The sequence below is a fragment of the Ustilaginoidea virens genome, chromosome 6, assembly GCF_000687475.1.
Source record: "Ustilaginoidea virens chromosome 6, complete sequence".
Taxonomy (NCBI): domain Eukaryota; kingdom Fungi; phylum Ascomycota; class Sordariomycetes; order Hypocreales; family Clavicipitaceae; genus Ustilaginoidea; species Ustilaginoidea virens.
This window is the reverse complement of record NC_057321.1, coordinates 1,009,457-1,034,367: the sequence shown is the minus strand read 5'-3', so window position 1 is coordinate 1,034,367 and position 24,911 is coordinate 1,009,457. Positions and strand designations below refer to the sequence as shown.

At 49.0% G+C, this 24,911-nt stretch overlaps 6 protein-coding genes across 6 annotated transcripts; 3 read left to right on the top strand and 3 right to left on the bottom strand.

Annotated features, from left to right (window-relative positions):
• Positions 1-1,821: 1,821 nt before the first annotated feature.
• On the top strand, positions 1,822-3,629 carry UV8b_07202 (uncharacterized protein; the record flags this gene model as incomplete). The annotated part of the gene is made up of 2 exons (XM_043144699.1): positions 1,822-3,346; positions 3,415-3,629. The coding sequence occupies 2 exons, from the start codon at positions 1,822-1,824 to the stop codon at positions 3,627-3,629; spliced, it is 1,740 nt and encodes a 579-aa protein (XP_043000634.1).
• Positions 3,630-4,572: 943 nt separating this feature from the next.
• On the bottom strand, positions 4,573-5,109 carry UV8b_07201 (uncharacterized protein; the record flags this gene model as incomplete). Its single annotated transcript, XM_043144698.1, has 1 exon — positions 4,573-5,109. The coding sequence occupies one exon, from the start codon at positions 5,107-5,109 to the stop codon at positions 4,573-4,575; it is 537 nt and encodes a 178-aa protein (XP_043000633.1).
• Positions 5,110-5,722: 613 nt separating this feature from the next.
• UV8b_07200 (uncharacterized protein) lies at positions 5,723-7,486 on the bottom strand (the record flags this gene model as incomplete). The annotated part of the gene is made up of 1 exon (XM_043144697.1): positions 5,723-7,486. The coding sequence occupies one exon, from the start codon at positions 7,484-7,486 to the stop codon at positions 5,723-5,725; it is 1,764 nt and encodes a 587-aa protein (XP_043000632.1).
• An 832-nt stretch (positions 7,487-8,318) lies between these two features.
• UV8b_07199 (uncharacterized protein) lies at positions 8,319-10,520 on the top strand (the record flags this gene model as incomplete). Its single annotated transcript, XM_043144696.1, has 2 exons — positions 8,319-10,341; positions 10,435-10,520. 2 exons carry the CDS (start codon positions 8,319-8,321, stop codon positions 10,518-10,520), a joined length of 2,109 nt encoding a protein of 702 aa, XP_043000631.1.
• Positions 10,521-11,349: 829 nt separating this feature from the next.
• On the bottom strand, positions 11,350-12,633 carry UV8b_07198 (uncharacterized protein; the record flags this gene model as incomplete). The annotated part of the gene is made up of 1 exon (XM_043144695.1): positions 11,350-12,633. One exon carries the CDS (start codon positions 12,631-12,633, stop codon positions 11,350-11,352), a length of 1,284 nt encoding a protein of 427 aa, XP_043000630.1.
• Positions 12,634-13,620: 987 nt separating this feature from the next.
• Positions 13,621-15,074, top strand: UV8b_07197 (uncharacterized protein; the record flags this gene model as incomplete). Its single annotated transcript, XM_043144694.1, has 3 exons — positions 13,621-13,624; positions 13,975-14,678; positions 14,730-15,074. The coding sequence occupies 3 exons, from the start codon at positions 13,621-13,623 to the stop codon at positions 15,072-15,074; spliced, it is 1,053 nt and encodes a 350-aa protein (XP_043000629.1).
• Between the last annotated feature and the right edge of the window lie 9,837 nt (positions 15,075-24,911).

Sequence of the window (24,911 nt, the reverse complement as noted above, 5' to 3'; positions counted from 1 at the left end):
GCCGATGCAATAACTAAGGGAACGCCGAATAAAGCCCTTGAGACCTTCGTCGACCGCAATCAGGCTATTATACGTGTGGAAGGGTGGGTAAAGAGGCCAGTCAATGTCTGACTGCATTTGGGTGTGATTGGTGATATCATGGGTGGCAAGTGTGTGGATTTTCCTATGTTCAATGTTGTGTGCAATGCTGCCCTTTTTACTGCGTTTACTGCTGCCCCTTTTTTGCCCCTTTGTTTTGGCCGCGATATTCAACACACCGGATGTACGGTATGACGCCGGCCGCGACAGCGTTATCGGCGGCACAACCTGCCGAGACCGCGCCGCACTTTTCTTTCTATGTGTGCGCCTTACATCCTAGCGATTCCGATGTTTGCTTCTATAAAAAGAGAAGCTGCCAGTGTCGGAATCGCTGTCGCAAGGTGCCCAATTGGGCACATTGCGACGGATATGCCGCGCAACCGCTGCGCACGATGTGGCCACTTTTGCCCCTGTGCCCGGTAGGGAACGCGGGCAGCCCGGCCCGACCTCGCCGATGCACGTGACTACGGCACGCACACAAAAGAGGCCACATCGTGTAATCCTCTCTTTTGCTTCCTTTTCCTACTTTCTTAGATAGTCATTAGTAAAGTAATATAATCCTTTACTTGGTGATCACCCGGTACATCATACCACGCGCGCGACCCTACGTACAACTGGGTATACCGAGTTCCTATCAACAAATACAGTAAAATAAGACTGTAAAAATGGCAGTAAAAGGCGGTGAAGTGAGGCAGTAAAAAGGCGGTAAAAAGGGTAGTAAAAACGACAGTAAAGTAAGATAGTAAAACGGCAGGGCAAAGGCGGTAAAATACGGCAGTAAAAGATGGTAAAATAAGGCAGTAAAAAAGGCAGTAAAAAGGCGGTAAAGTAAGGCAGTAAAAAAACAGTAAAAAAGCGGTAAAGGTAAATAAGGTAGTAAAAAAAGCAGTAAAAAGAGTAGTAAAAAAGGCTAATATTTACCCGCCTGGCTACTCCGCTTTCCCTGTGCCTTTCACACTGAAGAATTCAGCGGCACCCTAGTACTATTAAACTATCCTCTAGCCTACTGATGTACCCCGTAGCGTACGATTTTCTGTTTGTTTAGGGCTCGGAGAGCTGTGGTGAAAGCTGTGGTGAAACTTGCCATGTCGAGGGGCAGTGTCAAGGGCACGAAGGCGGCTGGGGTTATGTGCTCCAACCTGCTGAAGAGCCCAACGGCTTGGATTCTGGCAAGCACCAGACGTATTTGCAGGGAAGAAAAGAGCGTCAGGCAAGGCGATGTTCTGTTGGCAGCCAGAAGGTATTCAAAGTACACACATACCCAAGTAAGGTCTGGTTTGTAACTGCCGCCGCATCAAACGACGGCATACCTGGGGTACCTATCTGGGTACCTAATATAGGTAAGGTACCTTGGGTACCAGCCCATGTTCTGTGCCACGACTCTGTGCCGCCAAGGAGTTACACTTGGGGCAGTCACAGGCGTCACAGGCTGGCATTCGATTTCCAAGAGGGAAGGAGCCAACAAAAGATCCTCCAATGCTTTAGCATCTGCGCACATGCGTGATGCAAGCATCGCAGCTTTGCGCAAAGCCGTTGTCATGCCTTGGCAAGTCGTGTCTGCTCACCCAGCATATCTGCCGTCCAACATCTCACTCCTTTGCTCACGGAAGCTTCTTGTTTCACATCACAAAGCCGCGGATGAATGACCATCGTCGACCCTGTCCGCCGAATGCATTCACCTTGCTTTGACATATAGAAGCTCGCCCCCCTCCTCTGGCTTGTGCCGTTTTCTCGTTGCTGCGCATGGCATTCTCCTGGGAAAGCCTCGGCGGCCCATCGCAGCTGCTGCTCGACTTCCTATCCAAGCATCAAGTCGTCTCAACGCTACTCACCCTGACTGCCGTCTTGGCTGTGCTCATCTCCTTCTTCAGCGCGTCATCTTCGAATCACCGGCATGGCACCACCCTTCAACCACCCTCCGTGCCAGGCTGTTGGCTGCCCCTTGTGCGACACTGCCCTCAGTTCTTGTTCAACAGGGCTGGCTTTCTCGCCGGGCTAACAAAGAGATACCCTGACGGCATATTCTCATTGATATTGATGGGCAGGACCAACCACATCATTCACTCGCCCGCTCTCGCTAGCACCCTGTGGAATCGACCGCGATCTGTCGATGAGAAATGGCTTGCTGCTCGTATGCTTACGGCGAGCTTTGGTCTTCGCAGACAAGACCAGACCACCTACAGCAAACTTGCCCACGAGACACCCGATCTGTTCAAGCACATGCTGTCCGACCCCGGCTTGAGCAGTTTGGTCAGTGCCATGATTGACCAGGTCAAGGCTCACATCTCGGAGCTGGTTACCTTTAGCTCGTCGGCCGCAGACCAGACAGACTGGGAGAGGGCTGCCGGTGCTGATTTGGTAAACGGCAGCAAAGGCGAGACCTTTGTCGAGGCCGACCTGATGTTGCTGGTGCGCAACTTTGTCGCCCGAACCGCCAACCCAGCTCTGTTTGGCACTGATTTTGTCGAGAACTTCCCCGAATTCTGGCATCTACTCTGGATCCTGGACGAGGGCTTGGTTCTGCTTGCCGCCAAGCTTCCGGGCTGGATACCGTGGCCCAGGCTTCGCCGAGCCAGAGCAGCTCGGCGACAGATGCTGATGCGCACTCGCGAGTTTGAGGCCGCCATGGACAAGCATCTCAGAGGGGAAGACGGGGAAGACGCTGGCAACAGGTGGCAAGACATGGAAAACGTCAGCACGTTTGTCAAGTCCCGCATCCAGCTGTTCCGAAACCACGGCCTCTCTCTCGAGGCTCGAGCGTCATGCGATGTAGCCTTGGCCTGGGCCATGAACGCCAACGCAAACCCGCTCATCACGTGGTTGCTGTTTGAGCTGTACAGGGATGCGGTGCTACTCGAAGCTATTCGCCAAGAGGTTGCCCCGTTTGTCAAAGTGGCGCAACCCGAAAACGGCTTCGGATCAGCGGTTTGGCTGGCTCCGGAGCTGGTACACCTGGACGTGGAGGGCCTGATACACAAGTGCCCGCAACTCAAGGCAGCGTATCTCGAAACCCTTCGTGTGTATACCGGCATATGGGCGGTGAGGTGCTTGACGGAGGATGTTGTGCTGGAGACAAGGAGCAAACGTGCCGAGGGGTATTTGCTGCAAAAGGGGGACATGGTTCACATGGCTCACGAGCTGCACCAGTTTGACGCCAACTTTTTCCCCAACCCCAACGAGTGGCACCATGAAAGGTTCCTGAAGCAAAGAAAGGACGACGTCGGTCGCAGTGTGCAGACGGTGGAGCTCGGCACATTGAGGCCATACGGTAGGTTTCTTCTGCCTGCGGCAATGAAGGGGGGGTTTTGCTCCGTAGACTGACCATGACCTTTGCAGGCGCCGGCCCCAGCATGTGCAAAGGTCGCGCATTCGCGCTGCGCGAGATGCTGCTCTACTCGTCCACGATCATTTCGCTCTATGACATGATGCCTCCCGAGGGTGGGAGCTGGGGAGAGCCAGAGACGTACAAGCGGGCGGCTACGAGGTACCCAAAGAATCCCATCAAAGTGTGGATCAGGAGGCGGGATATCAACAACGCAGATGCAAAGTAGTAAAACCACAACGAGGCGAAGCCGGTGGCTGGCAAGGAGAAGCGAGCCAGGGGTATCCTTGGGGCACGGCGTTTGGCGAATTTTTCCTATCGCGGACAACGAGGACATGAATAAAATTTACGAAGCCCTCGAGCTTTGTACGGACGACCACGTTGATATGGCTCATGCTCGGTGCTGCTGCCTGAGGCCGCAACAGTGACGCCACGAGTCCCGCATATGGCGTGCTGTCAGGAAGCAGGGAGAGAAAGCGGTATATTGGTAAAGGTTGACCTGCATTGACTCAACAATACTCAGGTCACCAGCTATATATAGTGGGCACGGGGGTAACCCTAAGGGGCTACTGTTCCCTCGGTTACATGTGCCACATTCGTAGCCGAACATTCCCGACACATACAAATCCACCGGTATCCCCGCCGACACACCCCCCCCGGATATGCTTTATCGAGCATATCCTGCTACATAGCCAATTCCCATAGAAAATAAGATAGCAAATAGAACGATAGAAATCATCATACCGTAGCAAGAAGAGCGGTGGAGGCGCTGTTGTTGAATACAACCGCTTGCAATAGACAGTCTCGTCAAGTGGTGCATTCAGAAAGGCTGTGACAAAGTCGTATTGGTGCGTATCCAGGTCAAAATAACACGTAAGGGCCATCAGGAGGCGAAAAGTGCGTGCCGCAAGCGCGGCAGCCCGGGTATTACGAAGGTCGAAAGGTTGTTGATCACCACGAACACATAATCGGGCCTTATAACCGGTGAGGAAGCCATCTTGGTCCTATTTGTAGGCGAACACCCACTTCAGGTCCAATGGCTTGATCCTAGGGTCTATAGATGAATCATTCCGACGAATGATACACCCAATCTCCCCATTGGTGATTATGCCGTATTCTTCCTTGGCGGCCGCAATAAATTCCTCGCGCTTGGGGTGCTTTCGAAGCTCCCTCTATATCGCTGGCTCCTTAGGCATGTTCGTGATATAAGGGGCTTCCATCATCGCCAACGGCTTCATGATAGCTGCCATAAAGACCTCATAAGCCTTCCTTTCAATATTGTCAACTCTGACACAGAATATATCATCGAGGGGAGGCATCGGCTCGGTCTGATCGTCCGGCTCGGGCGAAAATAGCGGGGAAGGAAGTAATGCTTGAGCGATCGACTCTTCGGGGTAGTCCATGACCTTCAAGTCAATAGCGGTAGGTTGAGGGGTATCGTCAATAGTGTTAATAGCCTTAATCGTGTCAATTGGCGTAGTGCCCTGATTAGCAGCTTCATCAGTAAAGGGGTTCTCAATCAGATTCCCTGACGCAACAAGCTCGAAGTCATCCACAATAGGGGTTTCCTTAACGTCACTGATGAAGGTGTTTAGGTCCTCCCTCTGTTTGGCTGGTATCGGTAACTGTTCCTCATCCTTGTAGAAGATCGACTCATCGAATGTGACATGGTTTGAGTTAAACCAGCAGCTTCTGCTGTAACAGGCCATAATTCCTCGGGGAATCCTGCTTGAGTGCTCAAAAGCGACATCTTCGTCTTCAACACCCCCCCAGAACGTTCAGCATAACCGTTCTAATATTGGTAACTAGGGCTCGATAACCGAAGCACGATGCCTTTCTGTTTGGCTTCTTCCCGACTTCGTGATGTCTAGAGCGCTGTTTCATTATCAGAGATAACCATCGCGATTTGCACATCATACAGGCGTAGAACCCGATGCTCGAAGGTCAACCAACAACCCGGAAGGTCTGATTTCCTAGGTATTGTGAATATTGACCTTATTCCCGTGAATCGGCAGGTAAACAACGCGATATATTTGTCACCGTTGAAAGTAGGTGACTATACGAAAAGGTCAAAAGATACGACCTTAAGGGTTCCTGAGGCATTGATGCCTCTTGTGGGCATCGTGAAATCTGCTGCGTAATTTTCACGCTGCTATAAACCTCATAATCCGATTTTTCCTACTCAGGAGGCATATTTAACACATCCTTGAAGATATAATCTATCGGATCCCTTCCTAGGTGCCCAAATCGGGCGTGCCATATAGCATAAGGTGTTTTTATCGAAATCTTCGGCTGGCGACTGTCCCCTCGAGCCAAATAGGCCTATTCATCAGGTTCTTCGAAATTCCGAGCCCTCGTGAGAAATTCGCTCACAGGCACATCGTTTCCGCCTGCCTGATACAAAATGCAGGGTTTCTCTTCGATTCGGCGGATCTGAAAGATATTTTCTTGCTTTTTTCCTTGCCTGTGGTAAATTCTATCAGTCTCGGTGTTCCAATACAATCCTTTCTTCTTCATCAATAATTCGGAAAGAATATTGACGAATATCCCTGGAACGTATAGAACGTCGGCAAAAGTGACGATTTGTCCATCTTCCAGCACGATTCGAACGGTTCCAACACCTTGGACCTTAGTAGTGCCCGATATACCTCGAATATGCTGATCGATAGCATCATCGATGTGCAGAAACCACTTTTCGTCGTTGAATATATGTGCCGTTGCACCACTATTAACGATGATACAAGCCCGTGAAGTAGGAGACTCGTTAGAAAAGGATCCTGCGGAAAAGGCCTCTGCGGTATAGGCGCGCTTATCCTTTTCCTTTCCCTTTGATTTAGTCGAGTTATTATTATCATCGTCGTCATCCTCCTTTTGCTGGTCCTGGAAGGCCTTGAATGCAGCTTGCACTTCCTTGCTTTCCTGCTTCATCTTTTCTATTGCGGCCTTCTTGGTTTCCTTCCGAATCTTTAAGCGGAACTTTTCGGGCGCTAGAGAAGGAGTAAGAGCCCAACAGCTCTTATAATGCGCACCCTTCTTCTTTATATGTGATAGCTCACAGTATTTGCAGGGCTTTAATTCTGACGATGGTTCCTTTAAAGCTGAAGCTGAGGCTGTACCGGTATTATCACCAGGGCCGGCGGCGGCCTTCAACGAAGGCTTTCCTTTAACGGCAAATGCGGTATGCTTCCCTTTATTATTGATATTCCTTTTTTCTTGAAGCTCTACCTGCTGCCTTGCATCTTTGATAATCTCACGAAAGTCAATATATTGCCCTAGTTTTTCGGCTCTGATAATTTCCCGATCGATATCATCCTGGATGCTAGGATACTTCTGAGAGAGGGCTTTCGCTAATATATTAGCAGGCTCATTCCCGGCTAGGAGGATCGAGCTATTTTGTTCCAGTCGGTCGTAAATAGTCAACACTTCACTAAGCCATTCTAAAACGTTATATTTGTTGAGATTCCGTTCCATGACCTGAAGGAATCGCTGTATAATATGCTCAGTAATAGCGGTCTTTACCGGCTGTACCCGCTCAACAAGTATGCGTAATTTATCCCTTATCATCGACCTCATCGCCGTTATCTGCTGGAATTCCGGGCCGAGGGTCGTATTGAACCACTCTATATATTTAGAAAGGGCCCGTTCTAGCTCGGTATAATCGTGCCGGTCATTCCTTGATAAAGCATTGACGTAAGTAACCCATTCATTAAGGCCTAGGCCGTCTGGGACTTGTCTCCGTTTGAAAAAATTGTTCGGGTCTTCTGGCTGTTGGTCTAGCTGCGAATAGCTTCGCGTTGCTGTAGATATTGCCCTTGACGCCGAAGCTGCCCTAGTATTGCTAGAAGGGCCGCCTTCCGTTGGTGTTTCTTCTGATATCGATACCGACGATGGTACCGGAATAGGTCGATACCGTTGGAGCGCAACGTCCTCAGGTTTGTTAAGGATTACCGCTTGATCAGGATCAATGAAATCCCATATCTTCCTTGCCTGAGCCTCGCTCCGAATATAATTATACCAGATATCCCATTCGTATCGGGATGTTAGGATGTACGCAGGTTTGTTGTAGTCAACCGTATCGGCACCCATCTTTGCTGTCTGTAATGTTTAGGGCACAAAAGGCTGATAATCTGACTGAACAGGTCAATCACAAATGAACTACGAAGGATATCGCGATCTTCCGAATAGCTTCCTTTGTTGTGGGAGGCCACACGAGTATAACAACAACACGAGGTTTCAATAGATTCAGCCGGAATCCACTGTCACACCTCAATGGTTATCCGAGAAGAGCGGTAGCTGTAGCATAATCTTAGATATCGAACGATATAGTGCTGTGGCACCTAATAATAGGATAAGAAAGAGGTTGCTGTGTTATTTACACAATTGCTACCATGTCAGGAAGCAGGGAGAGAAAGCGGTATATTGGTAAAGGTTGACCTGTATTGACTCAACAATACTCAGGTCACCAGCTATTTATAGTGGGCACGGGGGTAACCCTAAGGGGCTACTGTTCCCTCGGTTACATGTGCCACATTCGTAGCCGAACATTCCCGACACATACGAATCCACCGGTATCCCCGCCGACACGTGCGGCTCGCGGCACCTTGATGGGATTCTGGATGCAAGCTCTGATAAACCTCGTCGGGCATGGGACTGGAGCGTCGGAACTCAACTCAGTTGTCCAGCTTGCCGCCCGTGTGCATTGTTTTGCCGTCGTGTTCCCTCCAGCCTCGTCGATCCAACCGAGACGAGACGAGACGAGACGAGACGAGACGCCCAAGCACCCCGCCGCCACCCACAGCTCCTAAATAGTCCCCGACAACAAAGTGCCGCTCGCCTCCTTGGACCTTTTTTTTTTTTTTGTTTCCCTTTACCGCAATGGCCGCCGCGCTCTAGGAGAGGGGACAAGTAAGAACGCACCATGATACCGCGGTTGTTGCCGCGGCCGTCGATTCTTTGCCCCCGGTGCCGTTTCTGGGAAGCTCACGACGGCGCGCGCGCGCCATGGCTTCCTCAACGACCAAGCGCGTCGGCACGCGCTCGACCTTTTCGAGCAGCAGCCCCAGCTCCCCTTGGCCGCAAACAGATGCCCGGAAAGAAAGCTGCCTCCGACGCGGCTCAGCCGAAAGAAAATCGCGATCCGCTCGAGTCGATGGGGGTGGACAAGTCGGCGGCGGAGCAGCGCAAGGCCGACTGGGCCATCATCAGGGAAATGACCCGCTACCTCTGGCCAAAGGACAGCCTCGGCACCAAGTTGCGCGTGGGCGCGGCGGTGTCGCTGCTCCTCGGAGCCAAGCTGCTCAACGTCCAGGTGCCGTTTTATTTCAAGAGCATCGTGGACTCGATGAATATTGACTTCGCGGCCGTCGGCGGGACCGCCGCCGCGGCCGCGGGAAGCGTCATCGTAGCGTATGGCGCCGCGAGAATAGGCGCCACCGTCTTCCAGGAGCTCCGAAACGCAGTGTTTGCGTCCGTCGCGCAAAAGGCCATTCGGCGCGTGGCGCGCAACGTCTTCGACCATCTGCTGCGGCTCGACCTGAGCTTCCATCTTTCCAAGCAGACGGGCGGCCTGACCAGGGCCATCGACAGGGGCACCAAAGGCATCAGCTTCCTGCTGACCAGCATGGTGTTCCACATCATACCGACGGCGCTGGAGATCGGCCTGGTGTGCGGTATCCTGACGTGGCAGTACGGCGCCAAGTTCGCCGCCATCACCGCCCTGACAATGGTCGGCTACACTGCCTTTACCATCTGGACGACGGCTTGGCGCACAAAGTTTCGGAGGCAGGCCAACGCCGCCGACAACAGGGCCTCGACGGTGGCCGTGGACTCCCTCATCAACTACGAGGCCGTCAAGCACTTCAACAACGAGAGGTTCGAGGTGGCCCGCTACGACAAGGCGCTGCGGGACTACGAGAGGAGCTCCATCAAGGTGGCCACGTCGCTCGCGCTGCTCAACAGCGGGCAGAACATCATATTCTCGTCGGCCCTGACCGCCATGATGTATCTGGCGGCCGACGGGGTCGCCGCCGGATCCCTGACGGTCGGCGACCTCGTCATGGTCAACCAGCTCGTCTTCCAGCTCTCGGTCCCCCTCAACTTCCTCGGCTCCGTGTATCGGGAGCTGCGCCAGTCGCTGCTCGACATGGAGACGCTCTTCAGCCTGCAAAAGGTGAACGTCAGCATCGCGGACAAGCCAGACGCCCGGCCGCTGGCCCTCACGCGCGGGGGGGAAATCAAGTTTGAAGACGTCACGTTTGGCTACCACCCCGCCCGGCCCATCCTGAGGAACATGTCCCTGACCATCCCGGCCGGCAAGAAGGTTGCCATTGTCGGACCCAGCGGCTGCGGCAAGTCGACGCTGCTGCGGCTCCTCTTCCGCTCGTACGACGTGCAGGGCGGCCGCATCACGATTGACGACCAGGACATCCGCGACGTCAGCGTGGACTCGCTCCGGAGGTCAATCGGCGTGGTGCCCCAGGACACCCCGCTGTTCAACGACACCGTCGAGCACAACATCCGCTACGGGCTCGTCGACGCGCCCCTCGAGGACGTCGTCGCGGCCGCGAAACGCGCGCGCATCCACGACACCATCGAGCGCTTTCCCGACGGCTACGGCACCAAGGTCGGCGAGCGGGGCTTGATGATCTCTGGTGGCGAGAAGCAGCGCCTCGCGGTGAGCAGGCTGCTGCTCAAGGACCCGCCGCTGCTGTTCTTTGACGAAGCCACCAGCGCGTTGGACACGCACACGGAGCAGGCGCTCATGAGCAACATCAACGGCATTCTAAGGGAAAAGGGCCGCACCAGCGTCTTTGTCGCCCACCGCCTGCGAACCATTTTCGACTCGGATCTCATCATCGTGCTCAAGGAGGGGAAGGTGGCCGAGATGGGCACGCACCGAGAGCTGATTGACCGGGCGGGCGTTTATTCGGAGCTGTGGAGCGGTGAGTCTGTCTGCCTCTTGCTCCTTTTTTTTTTTTTTTTTTTTTTTTTTTTTTGTGTTCTCCTCTTGTCCAAGTTGATGCTGACGTCAGTAGCCCAGGAAATGCTCTTCAACGACCGCGGCGCAGAGGAGCCTGGTGCGCACAGGGAGAGAAAAGACGACGGCGGAGGAAGAATGTAGACCTGGTGGTTGAAGCAAACACACATTTTGCACTTTTGCCGTTGCCGTCTCATGCTGTCTTTTACTGAATCCAAGCTAGAAAGTTGGCCCAAGAAGATCATGCTCACACTAGAATCGTACAGGTACCAGGGCCTGCTGGTGTGTCTGTTCACTGTAGCTTTCCTGTGCGTCCTGCCTCGGCACCATCTTGAAGGCTGAGGATGGCTGTTGGCTGTGAGTATACGTCACCGGGACGGAGGTTCCCACGTACCCCTGACTCTTACATCTATACTCGTGCCTATACGAGAACCATAACGAAGTTTTGTATCTATGTAAAGAATTCGTCTCATCAAAGCCTCTGCTTATTTGTTTTCCGGCGTTTTAACGTTATGGCGTTTTTGCTTCATGCCACATGTTTCCCTCGAACAACGCTTTGCTGTGAAAGGGTGGTCTATTGTATAATATAAAGCGAAAACGCCATGACGCCGAAACGCCGGAAAACAAATAAATAAAGGCTCTGAGAAGACGAATTCAATTTTTACGCTCACTCTACTACGAAGCCCAGTTATGCGCCAAATAGGACATCGAGACGCTTAAATCTTGCTCAGTGCGCGAGACGAGTCAAAGAATATGGGCGCCTCATCTTTCACAATGGATGTGCTGAGCTTTTGTCCGCGCGGGCTCCGGCATGGTTACTCTTTATCGGCGTATGTGGCCACGCAAGAGGAAAAGTCTACGCCGAGCCCGAGGGAGCGTATAGGATTTCCAGCCGGAAAGCAGACTTAACGGGGATGGATGCCTGCAACAGTGTCCTCTTCCGCCATCCTGTGTCTAAATAACACAAATCACTTTATATCTTGGTGCTCCGAACCAAGTCTTCTAACGCATCGCAGGCGGCATCGGCTCCCCCCAGCCGATTAAGCTCGTCGCCCACGCGTCGCGCCCTCGCTTTGTAGGCCTCGTCGCCGAGTATCGCGCAGGCAGCCGCTCTCACGCTTTCCGCCGACGGGTTGTCCGTCCTCAGGTCGACGCCCGCACCGGAAAACGTCACCCGGGCGGCCGTGTCCCTCTTGTCCTCCGATTGCCCCGCGCACAGCAGAGGAACGCCATGCGACAGCGCCTGGGTGACGCTGCCGTAGCCTCCGTTGGTGATGAGCAGGGAGAGACGCGGGAGAAGAAGCCCGTACGGCAGCCAGGCCGCGTACCGCACGTTTGGGCAGCTCCCCACGCGGGCCTGGATGTCTTGCACGTACGGGGACACGACGACGAGAATAAGCTGCTCGTGGTCCTTGAGGGCTCGGATGGAGGGGACTATGAGAGATGCGGGATCCATGGCGAGCGTCCCCTGCGTGATTCCGACAATTTGTCTCGTGGTTGGCAGCTCGGCCCACCAACCTGGGAGCTTGGAGGGGTCGGCATCTGTCCGGGTGACGAGCGGGCCGACAAAGGTGGTGTGTTTCTCGTGTGCTGGAGAACAGGGGAGCTGGTTGAACTCGAGGGACGGACAGGACGCCTGGATGTGTAGATGCGGACTGTACGCGAACCACTCGGGTGCTTCTCGAGGCGGAAGCGGAGCCAGTCCCAGCCGTGCCCGCTGCGCGTTCAGGTCAGGGGCCAGGTGCAAGGGCTGCCAAAGCCAGCGGTTCAGGAGCTGACGCAGCGCGTTCTGCACCCGTGCCAGGCACCGTGCGGGCGGGCACATTCCCGAGCTGGGCAGAGGAGCGCGCAGATGCGACGTGTACATGGGAATCACGCCCAGCGTGGCAAAGACGGGACCCTCCCCGAGGTCGTACAGCGCCCGGGCGCCGTGGGGAAACACATCCACGAGGACAAGGTCGGGCGCGAACCGAGCAAGCACCTCGCGGTAGTCGCTGACCTGGGCGAGGAGCCGGGCGTCGAGGTGCTTGTAGGCCGTGGGGAAGACGCCCGAGCTGTGGTCCCTGGCGAGGGGGGCGTCGACGGCGGCGACGGCCTGCGTGGCGGCGAACTGGGCGCCCGTGAAGGCGACGCGGGCCTCGTTGTCGCGCGACGTGAGCCAGACGACGGCGTGGCCGCGCGAGGTCAGCGCCTGGGCGACGGCTTGCATGGGGAGGGCGTGGCCGGCTGGGAAGTGAGAGTGGAGGAGGACTTTCATTGCTTGGATTGGCGTCTGACGGGAGGATTACGGCGAGGCAGATGCGGGTGTGCGAGCGAAGGGGGCTTATAAGGCGGCCGAGGTCCGGCGACGGGGCCGTTGACGGGATGGCGGTGATGAGATGGCGGTGACTGGCGGCGGTGGCGGCGGTGACGGCGGTGACGACGGCAGCGGCAGCGGCAGCGGCAGCGGCAGCGGCATTGCAGTAGGGTTCTCGTTATATTGACCGTTTAAAAGCATTATTGGTCGGAGGGGACTGATGAGCGCGTATGACACTTGTTCCAGGGCGCTTGCTAGGATGAGGTTGATAATGGGCGTCTGAAAAAGGCTGCACGAGCTGCGACACTCTTTACAGAGACGAGAGACGGTGCCACAGTGCGACGGCTCTAGTCAGGAGCAGCCGGAAGCTCCAAGAATATTAGGAAGCGTGCAGAATGTAAGATGTTAGGGCAGGAAAAACATTGAAGACTAACTACTGCGAAAGCATTTGCCAAGGATGTTTTCATTAATTAGGAACGAAAGTTAGGGGATCGAAGACGATTAGATACCGTGGGCCGCAGAGGAGGCGAAAGCCGACTCTGATGCACAGGTGCTGGGACCTCCGCGCGGTTCGGCCTAGATGGGTGCCCGAACCCAACAAACGCCAGCACGCACCGAACGGTGAATCCTAGGAACGGATGTCAAACTCTCCTACGACGTTTGCTCGAACAAACAAAACGGCTTTCTTAAACGTTTGCTCGAGCACGCCGCTTCTTTTGAGAGTGGCAAACACCGCAAGCCGCCGAAATCCTAAAGATGGTATCGCTAAGCGAGAGGAAGGCGAGCATAAATAAGAGACTCTCCCCCCGCGAGAATGGTAGACCTCGTCAAGCATTCAAGACCTAGTCAACCACCTTCTCATCCACTCGTTATATACTACCCCCCCCCAATTCGCAACCTTTAAAACCCAAGCCCTCCGAGCGGTATTTTATAAATAAGTGAGTCAAGATGGGTAATCTAATTCTAACTTTGTTTAACGAGATCCTCTCACTGCGAGTCCTTGGTCCCCCATTGCCTAGCTACCTTGGTCATAGCGGATTGTTACTATGCACTGTCCCTTCCCTACGCGCACTGGCCCTAGTCTATGTCCCTTTATTTCGGCTCGCCTGGGAGTTGAGAGGTTGGGAACCCTTCCCCCAGATGCGCTATAGAGAATAAATGTCCTTACAGCTTGCAGAAGCAAATAGCGCATAGAAGGAATCTCAAGTCGTCTGCATCCCCAACTCTCTAGGCGGCACCTCGCTAGAAACCATCTATCCCACTCATTAGACCCGTCATGCTCTATCACTAATGTGATAACAGTGGCGAAAAAGGACAAGCAGTCGGCTGAAAAGCAAAACCCGCGCGAAGCCCCCGCCCCTAAGAAGGGTAAGAACGTCGCAGTTCCGACCCCCCCTGCCCCCCAACCCCCCAGAGAGAAGGCCAAGCATAGGAAACGTAAGGCTCCTGCCTTAGAGGAACAGGTTCAAGTCCAAGCCCCGGTCCCAGAATCGTCCGCTCCGGCTCTTAAGTCCGACAAGGAGCGCCAGATTGCTACACTCACCCGCATCTCGGAGTCCGACAGGGTTCAACTGTCGAACTCCGGCAGAGCCCTTTTTCTTACTATTCCGCGCCAGGAGCAACCGAAAACGGTGCAGCAAATCAAGGCATTAAAGGATCTCGTCATATTGTCCAGGGCGAAAGATGGCTTGGCAGCCCTCACGGCCAGCGGTAATAGTTATGTCGCTGCCCTCTATAACTCCACCGCTGCTAGGGACCAAGCCCTCTCGATCCTACAGAACGAACGGATCACATCGCGTTCGAGAAACATCCCTATCATGGTTGCGCCCTTTAGAGTTATCGCCGGCCCTAAGTCCAAGTCGTCGTGGTTTATACCAGTGGGACCCCTGAATAGCATTGAGGATATTGCAGCAGACGTCTTTCTATTCCGTGAGCTGCACAGCCTTAAAGCCCATTTTGCTATTCGGCAAGTCCTACAGCAGAAGGTGTACTCTGGAATTATCGCCGTACGTATGCACTGTAAGCCCTAATTCAGAGCAGTGCTAACTCCCATCCAGATCATGTGGGAATCGCAGGTCCCCTTTGTCTCAAAGCAAGTGCAAATCTGTGGACAGACGAGGTTGATCACTGCTGAGAGCCCGCGGAATTGTCGCCTCTGTGGCCAGTCCCACTCCTGCCGGGATTGTGAGGACGCTACAGGTGGGAAGTCGTTGGGTCCGGTTCAATGGACCTCCCGTGAACCTGGTGAATATGTCGCCACGAAGGTTGCGGGGGGAGTGGCCCAAATGAAGCTTCTGGCTGGCGAAGGAGCTAAGCGCAAGGAAAAGAAAAGGAAGCGCGAAAGTCACATCCCTAAGGTGCCTAATGTGAATAAAGTCGTAGAGGATCTGATGAACGTGTAATTCCTCTCGCTGGGTCTCGGGGGTCTAAGGGTGTCCCTTTGTACAATATTTCACTCTGTAACGAAGTGGCCTAAAGGGGCCTAAGGGGGTGTCTGCGCACATTGCCAGGTAAAACCTAACCTCTTGACCATACGGCTAAAAGAGTCTGTATTATACCAAGTTACTCTTACTTGGTACAATTGACACCTATATCCCTTTGGCCGCGCGCACTTACTGTAAGTGTCGGAATCGCTGTCGCAGTGTGCCCAATTGGGCACATTGCGACGGATATGTCGCGCACCGTTGCGCACGATGTAGCCCCTTTCCCGGTAGGGCACGCGGGCCCGGCCCGACTACGCCGATGCACGTGACTACGGCACACGTACAAAAGAGGCCATATTGTGTAATTCCCCCCTCTTTTGCTTCCTTTCCTACCTTTTCTAGATAGTCATAAGTAAAGCAATAGAATCCGTTGCTTCGTAACCACCCGGTACATCATACCACGCGCGCAACCCTACGTACAATCAATCCAGGGTGTGCCGTCGGGCGCTGGTATGGTGCGGGGCGGCGCGCGAGGAACTTTCCCTAAAATCTACGCTTATAGGTTTTTCGTTTATATAGGCAGGAGCAGACCTTTTTTTTTTCCTATACAAATTAAGCGTTTTTTGTCGGAATCGCTGTCGCAAGGTGCCTAATTAGGCACCAATTGGGCACATTGCGACAAATGTGCCGCGCACACCCGTTACGCACGATGTGGCCACTTTTGCCCCTATGCCCCTGAGCCCGGTAGGGCACGCGGGCAGTCCGGCCCGACCGCGCCGAAGCACGTGACTACGGCACGCACAAAAAGGCCATATCGTGTAATTACTCTTTTGCTTCCTTTCTTTCCTCTTAATTAGTCAGTCATAATCAAAGAAGTAATCATACCTTTGACCGGTGACCTTACAGTACTTAATACCACGCGTATAACCCTACGTACAACTAGGTACCCCTTAATGTGACACTAATACTGATTAGTGAAGTTAAAGTTCACTTCACAGATTAGCTAGGACTAGCAAGAAGAGACGGTTTAATCAAATCGTGCTAATAAGGAACATGATCTAGCCTATTCAGAGGAACAGCTATAGATATCACAAACTAAAGGATAAACTGATTGTATCTAACCTTCCCTACTCGTCTATCATAAGGAATAATCGCTAAATATCATACTAATAGTATAACAGCCAGTGAATACAATTAGCAGGCCAAAACGCGGGTTCTTACGCAAGCGACCCTAAACCGCAATAACATCTACGGTAAAGAGCCTATTTACCATTATATTTAATAGTTAAATAAGCAACCGGAACGCCTATAATATCCTGCCCGACTATTGCTTCTTCCTTACTTCCTTCCTTCCTTCTTTTCATTAATTATTTCTTTCTTCCTTTTATTAATTACTTCCTTCTAATACTTACGCCTACCCCTATCAACATCACGATAGAGGGATTACTACCCGAAAGGCTTAGGCCTCACGCCGATACTATCACAAAAGACTAGGCCAATTTAAAAGGGCAGATTGACCCTACTAATGCCATAGACGAACAGTTACACAATCGTATTGCCTACCTTATCAATAACTACACAACAGGCGATAAGATAGATGATGATCTATAGGAATAATTCCGTAATAATTATAAGGAATAGACCGAAGAGCTATTTAACCGTATCAATAAACGGCTTCTACGGGAATTCCAAACAACCCTATAGGAATATAGGGTATACATTAAAAGCATAGGATCGTCAGCAGTTAAGACCCTTACCTACTATCTCCAATAAGAGCATATACCTAAATAGCCTTAAGAGGAAATAGATCTCTAATTTGCACGCAAAACCTTTATATCCCGGTTAAATCCAGATAGGGAACAATCAGTCCCTACTACTTATACCGAACGGGAGATACAAATAAACCAGAATGCCCCCTCTATTATAAGCTCGAGGAATTTACTTCCCGCCATAATTATTCGAATACCCTTATAGATACCGTCATAAATATCCTTACGAACACCCTCGTAATTACCCTCGCGAAGACCTTCATAAGCCCCTTCAACCCCCAGGGACTTTATAATACCAACGGCATAACAACCCCTCATCCCTCTATCTACATTAAAGAAGGCCCCTATTCCTACCAAAGAAGAAAGGGGCCAGCCGCTATAATAGAAAGGGAAAGCGCCTATTTACAATAGGCCGCTATTTAAGACAGGGGAAAGCTCCCGACAATAGCAACATTCAACGGATAATAACTATAGCCCGACCGATTAAATACTCTATCCTAGGGGTTATACCCCTAGCCGAGCTAGCCGAAGCGGCTATCCTAATGCCCCTCGGAATCATAATATGCCCATAAGGACTAGAGGTCAGGTTATAGGCCCTAATAATATACTTTAATTAATAGAGAGCGCCGACGGCAATACCCTTAAAGTTGCTAGCGATACCCTCTAAGCCACCAATATTAATATTCCCCAATATACCACTACTAGCGGCACCAGGCAAGCCCCTAATATTAATAAAACAGCTGCCCCTAATGCCAGATATCACGAATTATAGTATCGCAGCCACAACCTATAAGCCCGAATGCCTTAACCATTGGCTCCAATGCCTCACCCGATAATGCTAAAAATAGGCATAGCACCAGACCCCTCCCAGTACTATTGGCCTACCCAAGCTAATAAACAGACCGTCTTAACGGGAGGACTAGTAAACCTAGACTAACCCAGGTTATAAGATAACCCAGCCAGAGATCCCGCCAGCCTACCATAAAGCTACCGATAAGCCGTTCCGGAATACCCTCCAGAATAATAATACCACTAAGAAGATCATACCTAAAGAGCCTATATAGAGGCCGGGTTTAATAATATTTCGAAGAAGATATCTAACCTCTTATACAGCTATCGTACAGAGGATAGATATAGCGGCAAAATAGATGACTTCTTTATACTAAAGGTAGTATCCTTTAAGAGTAAGTACCGCCTTCTAAGACTACCCGATTATATATTCGCCAGAGCTTTTCAAATCATACTAATCGGCAATATTAAGATATACTACTTCGATAATATCGAACGCATTCATAATACCCTCACTTTTAACGATATAGTCCGCAAAATTAAAAGCTATTTCGAAAATAAAAGCATAAAGCAATTCTATTTACACTATTAGAATAGAATAATACTCTAATTAACTATCGCAAAATATCCTAATAAATCAAAGCTAGAATACCTTAATATCCTACTAAAGGAACTTTAGCGCCTACATCATAGTCTTTTTCCCCCCTTTACAGCTAATATAGAGCTTCATCGGCAAATACTTAACGCTATAAGGGATACCCCTAAGTATAGCCAGGCCATATATCGCTATGCCTCTATATTTAAAGGCCTCGCCACTAACCTATAGCGATCCCTCTCTATCTATAAGTCAATTCATATAAATCAATAGCATCATTTCCTTCAATAATAATATCAAGATACTAACGATATTAATAATAATATAGCGTTATTCATAAATTGTAGATATAGTCAATCCCACAACCGGTATTAACGCCCCTAACGATACAGACCCCCTCAATAGCAATAATAGAATCGCGCCTTTCTAGCTAGGCCCCGTCAAAGAAGATACTTCATTTACAATAAATCAGGATATTAGTCATCTAACTATACTAATAAAAAGTAACAAAAATTAAAGGCATAATAGCTAAAGAACTACTCTAACCGGACCGCTCCTAATAATAAAAAATTCCGCGTTTTCCTATAGGAATACGAAGGGACTGCCGACTAAGCCCTTAAAGATACCGATTTTAATAATATTATTAAAGATATTGAAGTCATAATGGCAGGGGTTATATATTAGGATACAGAGGACGCTATTGCACTATAATTCACAGCCACTTAGTATTTTTTAGCCCCTATGCAAATAGAACCGCCACCTTCTTTATCTATCGAGATATTATAAGCCTTATAAGATAAATTATACCGATATGCCTTCCTATAAATTAACCCCTTCCAAATGCCCTTACCGAGTTCTACCTTTCTAAAAGAAGAATATTACAATAAATATACCTTCCGCGGAATCCTCCCGGATACCAGCGCCTCCGGCCTATCCACAGTAGGCATAAGGCAAGTAAGAGCCCTAATGAGAGTAATAAAATCTCTAACGATCGAGTCAACAAATAAACAGCATACTATTAATTTTAGAGCAGGCTCTACTATATCTTCTGGTATATTAAATATCCCAATGATATTCGGCAATATCCCCTTCTATATTCTTAATAGTAATACCCCCTTTCTCTATTCTATTACGGATATAGATAGGATAAGCATAAAGCTAGATAATATTAATAACTTGCTTATTAAAGGGGATATTAAGGTTCCAATTATCAGGAAATAGGGATATCTATAGTAGACTTTCAATACCACGGATACTACTGCCTTCCACCTCTTATTATAGGAAATCCATTAGCTTTATCATTAATTCAGGCACCCCTCTATCAACAGGCTCTCCAAATTGCTTTAATAGGCTAATTATAACGATATTAACCGCAATATCATCGAAAGCATCACCCATATATACCATCAATACTAGATAAACGCAAAGGCACCTAACCGGTTTAAATTCACCCTTAAGGATAATAATACTAGCCAATTCAACTACAAAATTATCGTCGACATCCTTTACATTAACAATCGGCCGGTATTATATATCGTAGATACTGCAATAAGCTTCTAAGCAGCTAGGTTCCTCGATCCACAAAAATAGAAGGCCTAAGATATCTAGAATACCCTTAAGGAATGCTAGATCGATACTTACCTTAGCCCGCCGGATTGGATAGTTTATAATACCAGACCCAACTTCGCCTCTGCCGAATTCCGCTATAATGCCCGGCTTCTATCTATCAATATAGATAAAATTCCTATAGAAGCCCACAACAGCATTAGTAAAGTCGAAAGATATCACGCCCTATTACGCCAAGCCTATACCATTATTAACAACAAAGTAGGCGACTTAATAATAAAGGAACAGAAATTACAGCTCGCTATAAAAGCTATCAACGATTCCGCTAGACCTAACGGTCTAATACCTACATTATTAGTCTTTAGAGCGTATCCTCGACTTATAGATAACTTACCGCCTAGCCTATTAGTATTATAATACGCCTTAATATTACGAAAGGCTACTAATAAAGCTAGGAAATGCCTCGCCAAGCGATAGGTCCGCAATACCCTCGCCTAACGGAACGGCCCAGATACCCGGCCCCTCCACCGACTACCCCTATAGTCAGATATACGGGTATAGAGAGAAAAGGGTGGATAGCATAGGCTGTACCGGCTAATCAGCCTCGATAGTGAGACCTACATCATACAGATGCTATATAGCCCGGTCAAGTTCCGGTTAACGGTTATTAAACCATATAACCACGACCTTAATACGGACGATCCTAAAGATATCATCTATACCGAAGGACCGGCCCGCCCCAGCAGGCTAGAGGTCAGGATACCGGCTACAGCCGCACCTCTAGCTATAATAATACCTGCAGTTGCGATATTATCGCCGACCCCTAATAGACTATCTACAGCCACGGCATTATTATCGCTAACCCCTAACCTAGCTAAGATACCGGCATTATAGCCAATATCACCATTACCAGCATATATAATATCCGACGTCATAATTAATAAGGACTAAGAAGAGGCTCTCGTTAATACTATCGCTTCTAATACCGTTATTAACGCCTCTTTCCTGACCGCCAAAAAGCAGGCCGACCTATAGCTTATTAGCCAATTACGCCGGGAAGGCAAGATCACAACCCCTAGAGACCCTTTTAAGCAATCAGACCATACAGAAATTGAAGCATTATAAGCCCGTAATATATTCCGATTTATTACCTTTAATATCGATTAACACAAAGCCTAACGCCTATTTAACTTATATATAATACAAGAAATCAAGAGTAAAGGCACAGATACGCCATACGAGAAGTCTAGGCTTATTATTCAAAGGCATAATAACGATAAAAAACGATTAATATTAACTCAGTCCCCTATAATCCAATAGGCTAATCAACAGTTACTTATATCAATAGCCCCTTCATTATAACGCTCCCACGGCCTATTTCTTTAGATACGGGATATCATATAGGCTTATATATAGTTATTAACTACCCTCAATCGGTCGATTATTACCAAGCTACCCAAGTAAATAGCCCACTAATACCCTAATAATACTATCATAGAAGTAGTGAAGCCACTATACGGAATAGCTAAGGCAGGCACCCACTAGTGGGCGACATACTTCCGGCACCATCGTGAGAAGTTAGGCATAACTACTTCAACCTATAACCCCTATTTGCTGATATCCGCCAGTAATAACCGCACTAATAATACTAACCGTACTGGCGATACCATATGCTTCGGTATTATAGGAATACAGACTAACGATACCCTCGGCCTAAGTAACAATGCCTTCTTCCAACGGGAAGAATTAGAGCTTACTAAGGCAGGCTTTAATGCTAAGCCTAAGACGAAGCTATCACCAACCGTGCCCCTAATATTTAACGGGTATATACTGACGGCCAATACTAACGGTATAACATTACGCCAGAAAGGTCAAAATAAGAAGATCGCGACTATCGACAAGAATACGCCTACGGCCTAGCGCAATTATATCGAACAATACGCTCACAGTACTTATATAGCTACGGTCTGCCAGCCTAAGGCGTCTTTCGACCTATCCATCGCGGCATAATATCAACAGCCTGACCCTAAGGATATCGCGAGGTTAAATAAGCGCCTTTAATAGCAGCGCGATAACCAGGATCGTGGCTTACGGTACATTAATTTAGCCCTTACCACAGCTAAGATCTTTATATTTATTGACGGATCCTTTGCCAACAATAAAGATTTAAGCTCCCAGATTGGTTACGTGATTATACTAAGGAATGAGGCAGATACTGCGAATAACGCCTTCCAGCTGACCGGTAATATCATTACTTACAGCTCTACAAAGAGTAAGCGGGTAACACGTAGCGCACTCGCTTCGGAGCTGTATAGCATAGTGCAAGGGGTCGATATCGCATATGCGATAGGCACAACCCTTAATATAATTACCAGCAGGCTGGGATTGCCGAAGATCCCCACGGTTATATATATGGATTCGTTTTCGCTGTACGAATGCCTAGTCAAGCTAGGCACTACTAAGGAAAAGAGGCTTATAATAGATATTATGGCCCTACGACAGTCATACGAGCGCCAGGAGATTTATAAGATCCGTTAGATCAATAGGAATAATAATCTTGCCAACGCAATAACTAAGGGAACGCCTAATAAAGCCCTTAAGACCTTTATCGACCAAAACAAGGCTGTTATACATATGGAAGGGTGGGTAAAGAGGTCGGTCAATATCTAACTGCGTTTGGAAGGTATTGGTGATGTTATATATGGCAAGTAGGTGGATTTCCTTATGGTTAATGCTGTATTTGCCGTTTTTTTTTTCCTATATTTACTGCCCCCCCTTTTTGCCCCTTTGTTTTGGCTGCGATATTCAACATACCGGCTGTACGGTATAATGCCGGCCGCGCGGCGCGATAGCGTTATCGGCGGCACAACCTACCGAGACCGCGCCGCACTTTTTCTTTCTATGTGTGCGCCCTACATCCTAGCGATTCCGATGTTTGCTTCTATAAAAAGAGAAGCTGCCAGTATCGGAATCGCTATCGCAAGGTGCCTAATTGGGCACCAATTGGGCACATTGCGACAAATATGCCGCGCACACCCGTTACGCACGATATGGCCACTTTTGCCCCTATGCCCCTGAGCCCGGTAGGGCACGCGGGCAGTCCGGCCCGACCGCGCCGAAGCACGTGACTACGGCACGCACAAAAAGGCCACATCGTGTAATTACTCTTTTGCTTCCTTTCTTTCCTCTTAGTTAGTCAGTCATAATCAAAGAAGTAATCATACCTTTAACCGGTGACCTCACGGTACTTAATACCACGCGCGCAACCCTACGTACAACTGGGTACCCCTTGATGTGACACCAACAATTATATCTGTTGCAAAATGGTGATTCAGAACACTGTTGAAAATGTACTGGATACCGACAGTGGCGTACAAGGCGTTGCAAAATAAAACAAAGAGCTGGTTAAAGATTTTAAAGCGCACGAGAGGTTGACCAGAGCAAAGATGTCAGGGAAATCTGATTCTAATTGTTGGTGACTATTCTAGCTAGAAAGAGGGAATTTTGGGCATATTTCTACTATCTTGAAAAAGTGATTGAAAATAATGAAAAACCGCAAAAATAGCGAAAAACCCGACGAAAAGTCGGTCTGCCCAACCGTGCCCAGTCTGTGCCCAATATCATACCCAGTGCATACCCAACCAAGCCCAGTGGCTTATAGCGGTGTGCCGGATGCCCTATAACAGCCTGCCATACGGGCCGGAAGCCCTATATCGGTCTGCCGTAAATGACCGGTGTAGCGGGTGACTGTATGTAGAAGGCCGAAAGTGCTGGTATTAGCAAGGTTTGCCCATTTGGTAATCCCGTAGAAATGCGCCGCCTGTTGTGGGCCCTGTGGCCCACTGTGACCGGCCGCTGTGGCCGGCTGTGGGGCGCTGTGCCGGTGCCGTGACCGGCGCTGTGGCCCACTGTAATCGGCGTTGTGGGGCGCTATGCCCCACCATAGCGCCTGGTATAGCCACCGCGATATCTCAACGCAGAGACGTCGTATGGTGGCGAGACCAGTACCAAAATACAGCTAAAAAGGCGCTGATTTCAACAATATCTAAGGAAGGCAATAGGCATATAAATTACCTAATCCCAATCTAAAGAGGTAATAATAATAAATACTAATATAAGGCTCTTTTAGGTCTTATAATTAGAATAAGTATAATTTAAATCCCTTAATAAAGAATAATTAGAGGGCAAATCTAGTACTAGTAGCCGTAGTAATTCCAGCTCTAATAGCATATATTAAAGTTATTATAGTTAAAAAGCTTATAGTTAAACTTTAGGCCTAGCTAGCCGGTCTGCCTTATTATATATACTAGTCTAGCTAGGCCTTTCCTTCTATAGAACCTTATACCTTTTATTAGGTATAGTAGGGAAATAAGACTTTTACTTTAAAAAAATTAGAGTGCTCTAGGTAGGCCTATACTTAAATATATTAGTATAGAATAATAAAATAAGATATATAGTTCTATTTTATTAGTTTTTAAGACCGCCGTAATAATTAATAGGGATAATCGGGGGCATTAGTATTTAATTATTAAAGGTGAAATTCTTAGATTTATTAAAGACTAATTACTGTAAAAGCATTTACTAAGGATATTTTTATTAATTAGGAATAAAAGTTAGGGGATCGAAGACGATTAAATACCGTTATAATCTTAACTATAAATTATACCGATTAGGGATTAAATAATATTATTTTTTAACTTATTTAGTACCTTATGAGAAATTAAAGTATTTAGGCTTTAGGGGGAGTATAATCATAAGGCTAAAACTTAAAAAAATTAACGGAAAGGCACTACTAAGGGTAAACCTAATCTATAAAGCTATAGTTAATTCTACTCTAAAAAGCCGCCTAAAAGGGTTAATAGTATTCCTAAGGGAGAGCTTCTCTCCCCTAAACTAATAGCTAATCCTACTGCCTATAGTAGGGCGATACCCTTAAATTAATAGGGAACTCCTAAAGCTTTCGCTTTAAATAGGTATTAAAAAATTAATGCCTATTTATTAGGCTAATAACCTTAGGTATCAGAAGTAATATAAGAGGATACTATAATAAATAATCTGCAGCTAAGCCCCTATAGTATAGCCTCTATAGGGGTCGCA